General features: G+C 35.2%; 1 protein-coding gene across 3 annotated transcripts in view; it reads right to left on the reverse strand.

The window, feature by feature from the left end:
- Positions 1-4740, reverse strand: part of LOC111463215 (phosphoglucomutase, cytoplasmic-like) — a 14365-nt gene that overhangs the window by 1914 nt on the left and 7711 nt on the right. For 2 of the 3 annotated variants that reach the window (XM_023107080.1, XM_023107093.1), the window contains 7 exons: positions 4024-4087; positions 3842-3923; positions 3558-3733; positions 3383-3459; positions 2705-2837; positions 2476-2592; positions 2029-2394 (listed from right to left, as the gene is read on the reverse strand). In XM_023107080.1, the coding sequence (XP_022962848.1) occupies positions 2323-2394; positions 2476-2592; positions 2705-2837; positions 3383-3459; positions 3558-3733; positions 3842-3923; positions 4024-4087 (721 nt within the window). In that variant the 3' untranslated portion in view covers positions 2029-2322. Of the gene's footprint in view, positions 1-2028; positions 2395-2475; positions 2593-2704; positions 2838-3382; positions 3460-3557; positions 3734-3841; positions 3924-4023; positions 4088-4740 lie in introns of those variants that run through there. The other variant, XM_023107087.1, reaches the window with a different exon arrangement.

Raw genomic sequence — 4740 nt, forward strand, 5'->3', positions numbered from 1 at the left:
TTTTTTTTTTTTTTTTTTTTTTTTTGTTGAAATTATTAAAGAAGGAAAATGTTTAATTAATTAATAATAAAAAAGAATATGGGAAAAGAATTTGAAGGAGATGTGAGAATGGAAACCACATGCAAAATCCAACCATTGAATAAGACACGTCATTTTCTCTCCACGGGACTTTTTTTTTTTAATACAGGGTGGGACCACATGGTTGCTTATTTTTGGCTTTTTATAATTTCTTATAAATTATAACTATAATCTTCCATAAAATGGACCTTCTCTAACTTTTTAGGCACTGGGAGACCTAATATCGATAATGGAAAAGGACGTGAAACGTGGGTTCAAGCGTTTGATGATATATAGAGTAGAGATTCGAATCTATGACATTTTATTAGTTAAGAATATATCGCTTTCACTAAATTAAGGACATTTTTCAATACTAATGAAGTTTTACGTCTAATCTTCCTAAGCTCAAATTAGGATTTTCATATTATGATCACATGTTATACCGCTGTTCTAAGCTTGTCTTAACCATTAGTGTCACAAGACCTAACTTGATGGTAACATCTATACAATCTATTTTTTATTTTTTATTTTTTATTATATATAGCTCATCACAATCAATGGATTCACATGATAGTGAATCAATTATTAGGTTTATATCATCTAGCTCCCTTAAATGCTTTTAAATCATTGGTACTATGGTGATCTAACTCATTTAACATATCTTAACATTGAATTTATGAGGGTTTCAAATAATGTACCTCAACATTAGACATGTTGTTTTTATTATGTTTCCCTTCCTCGACCATTCTAACAATAGCTGTAGTGGGCTCATTGTTTGGCATCGTTGGGCTCTTCGCCCAAACTGCATCGTCAGCCCACTCCCACGAGACATAATATGGACTTCCTTTCTCATTGTTGATGTCTTCCCACTTCCTCCTCCGACTCATTCGATCTTGAGAAGCACTAGAGGAACTCTTCGTCTAGGCTTGCTCGACGCAGCTTCTTTCTCAGGCCTTTCCACCACATAAGAGTCTAATTTATCATTTGATTCAAAGGGCAAATTAGATGCAATTGGAAAAGCAAATTGAGGCTCAATGTCCGATGATGCATGTCAATCAACGATTATTATAAGTATAATCATTCAAAATCTTAAATTATCAATATTAATATTACTTGATTATGTAAATCCAAGAATATTTGTAATTAAATATAACATAAAAATTGATTAGGATATCATGAATTACATAGTTGAATTTCTTCGAGGTAAACAGTCCTTTGTCAAATAATATATCCAACTCCATTTTGATATATATATATATTAATTACTTTCGAACATGAAATTAAGTTGAATAAGTTTAAAAAAACATTCCAGGGACATTGACCAAACCTTCACATATATAAGGAATGCACGGTAAATAAGCCTATCTTTAAAAAGAATTTTTCTATCAATATACAAAGTAACAAAAACATATGTTCTTTCGAATAATAAGTTTGAAAATAACACTACTTTAATGTTAAAACCAACATCTTCCAAAATCTAAATCATCTTTACCAATAACCATTTGACGATCAGTTCTCAGAGTGCCAACTTGGATCGATCACTTCACATTGCCAAACGCCTCACTAGCTGATTGTCAAATCGAGATGGATTTCGAGATTTTCAATTTTGTTTTAATCATTTGAATTTCTTTTTTTTTCCATTTCAAATTTTGACTTCACTTTTTGAAACTGGTCAGCCACTCGCTTGCCATCGCCAAGGCCACTTCCTCCACCATCGGTGGCCGGCGGTTGCTTGCAAGCTCATTTTCCTAGTGGTTTTTTAGTGGTGTAGGAACCTTCTCCACGACACGACAGAAAGGGTGGCGGATATGGTGGTGGCCCAAGATGGGAGTATCGATTATTTAGGACGATATCGAAGGCAGCGGTGGAGGTGAGGAAGTGTAGCGGAAGGTTTGTTATATACGTAAAAGGTGGGGTTTACAGAGATGGGATTGGTTCGACGATCGTCATAGCTATGAAGAACGTCCAAAATGGATCAACCAGCTTCCAATCAGCCACTTCTGGTTTGTAAGTCTTTACGTTCATAGCCATGAAGAACGGAAGGTTTGTAAGTATATATATTCTATAACAACTTGGCTAAACCTTTCATAAGAAAGAAGCATCAAGATTATTAGTAAAATCAATCCAAAATCTGTGTAGGCTAAAGTTTTTCCGCAAAACAAACACTCTGGAAGCACTTCCAGGGAACGTTTCATAGATCTTGCGCCATCGCAACACCAATTATTTCTTCAAAATCATGGGGGTATAACTCTTACTGCAACCCATTTATGTAATGACGGTAGGAGCAGATCGGCCGGTGAATTCTTGCATTTTTGAGAGCTTAAGAGCAACTTCCACCTGAAACAAGAAGATAACCCAGTCAATACAAATCAAAAAGAATTTTTACCGTTTCGTTATTAAATTGCGGAGAGATCTAACCAGAGGAGCAAGAGCTTCCTGAGAATCTCTCCCCGTTTTTGATGGATCCTTCTCATATTGCTCAATGTAGAGCCGAATTGTTGCACCTTCCGAGCCAGTTCCAGACAGGCGGAACACCTGCAACCATGTCGAGAAGGTTGAGAATATATAAATCGTCATGTTTACTAAAACATGCTCTCACAAATATCAAAAAGGGACCTGGAAAGGAAGCTCCGAAAATTTAACTTACCAGTCGTGAACCATCCTCGAACAAATATCGAATGCCCTGGTGCTTTGAAATGGAACCATCAACAGGATCTTTATACTCAAATTCATCACCATGAACAACCTTTGACACATCTGAACGGATTCCCTTGACAATCCTGCATCGAGTGCGAGTTTTTATTTATCAAAGAGGGGACATAATTAAACCAAAAGATAGTACAGGGAAAAATAAGGGTTCACAACTCTTCACCAACAAAACAAGATAAGATACATAAACAAGATTTTCAAATTTAATCAAATAACAAACTGAAGCTATTAACAATTGAATTTATTAAACATGAAAATTCAGAGAATGTAGCTCAGTTTCAACGAACAAAACTGTTTCTAACTGATAGAACACTCATTCTCTATGTGGAACTCCCCCAGAGTGTTGCACTTCATCCTAAACAAAGATCGTTATAAATACTCCCTTACAAGAGTCTAAAGTTCACTACCAGGGGCTTCCCTTATAAATGAAAAACAAAATCCCTAAAGATTTTCCATTTTGTACTACTGCATTCCAAAGAAACAGTATCTGGGTAGTATCACTTAAACTACAAGTCTAGATCAGGACCCTATTGCAGCGATATCACTGAGTGCCAACTGCACATAAGCTAGATAACTAGTTCACTTTGAAGAGGAAGAATAAACACGAAAGGCATACCCATTAACTTCATCAAGTGAAGATTGCAGCTTCACCAAATTTGCCATCAGTTCCTTCGCTGCTCCAGCATCAACATTCTAAGAACATAAATAACAAATACCATTCAAAAGATATGTCAAGTCCAGGTGCTTATAACATTTGCATCTTAAAAAATCTAAATAACCAAAACTAATACCTCGTAATCATATCTAGTATAATAATGACGACCGTAAGTGGCCCAATGTTGGCGAACTATGTCTTCGACTGTCACAAGCTTTCCACCATCAAGGTTGCCCTTGTTTTTATAAGCGAGAATAGATAACCAAGCTAAAACTGCCCAAATTCCATCTTTCTCACGAATATGGTCAGATCCTGTTGAAGAAATTAGTTAAAAAAAAAAGAAGAAAATCAGTTTAATACGGAACCTGTGAACTCTGGAACGACCAGAAATTCAAATAAACTAAAAAACTCGTGGCTGACCAGTTCCAAAACTTTCTTCCCCACAGACGGAGCACATTCCTGCATCCATTAAATTACCAAAAAATTTCCAGCCAGTGGGCACCTGGAGAACGTATATAGTAATAACAAATATTGCTCGTTAGTACACAGGATGCAAACAACCTGCCGAAGTTTAAGATAAAAGATCCAAGTGTGGAATTGACCTCAAAAAACTTCAAGTTCAAGTTTTTGGCAACCACATCTAGTGCAGCAGAGGTTGGCATGCTCCTAGAAATATTATGGTTAGAACACCAAATAAGTTCAATGATTTTCCTAAAAGAATTTAAAATATTCAAGTGATGCTAAAGAATAAAGGAAGTTCCCAGGTAAATATGCGTAAAATTAGATTTTCATCTCCAAAGGTTGTTGAGTTCTTCCAAAATAAACTTAAAACAGATGACTCATTCAGCATAACACTTGTCCATTATCATATTATTTAAATCAACCCGACTAAACACTTACCCAGTAACCCAAAAAACTACCATGCCTAATTATCAAAATCATATTTTTATACAAGATTAGATCCTAATGGTTTAGTTTTTTATTCATTAGTTCATTTAACAACAACAAACCTTGGACTGGAATTACTTCGAATTTTAACCAACTTTGCAAATTGAACCGTGGATTGAATACTAGCCCGGAAGTAATGCAATTTTATATAGACCAAAGGGTCACATCTTAGCAATGTAAGTCATGGCATAACCATCTCAAAGATTGGAGATCCTCATGCAACAAGTATGATAATATAGTATACAATGTCCAGGAAAGATAAACTGGCTTTCAAGTGTAATCAGTAAACCAAGGTCCGCTGAGAATAATTTTGTACAATTATGCTTGCTTTCTCTTTTTTTCTGTTTTTTTTTTTTTTTTTTTTTTTTTTT

Source organism: Cucurbita moschata, unplaced genomic scaffold, assembly GCF_002738365.1.
Source record: "Cucurbita moschata cultivar Rifu unplaced genomic scaffold, Cmos_1.0 Cmo_Scf00002, whole genome shotgun sequence".
Taxonomy (NCBI): Eukaryota; Viridiplantae; Streptophyta; class Magnoliopsida; order Cucurbitales; family Cucurbitaceae; genus Cucurbita; species Cucurbita moschata.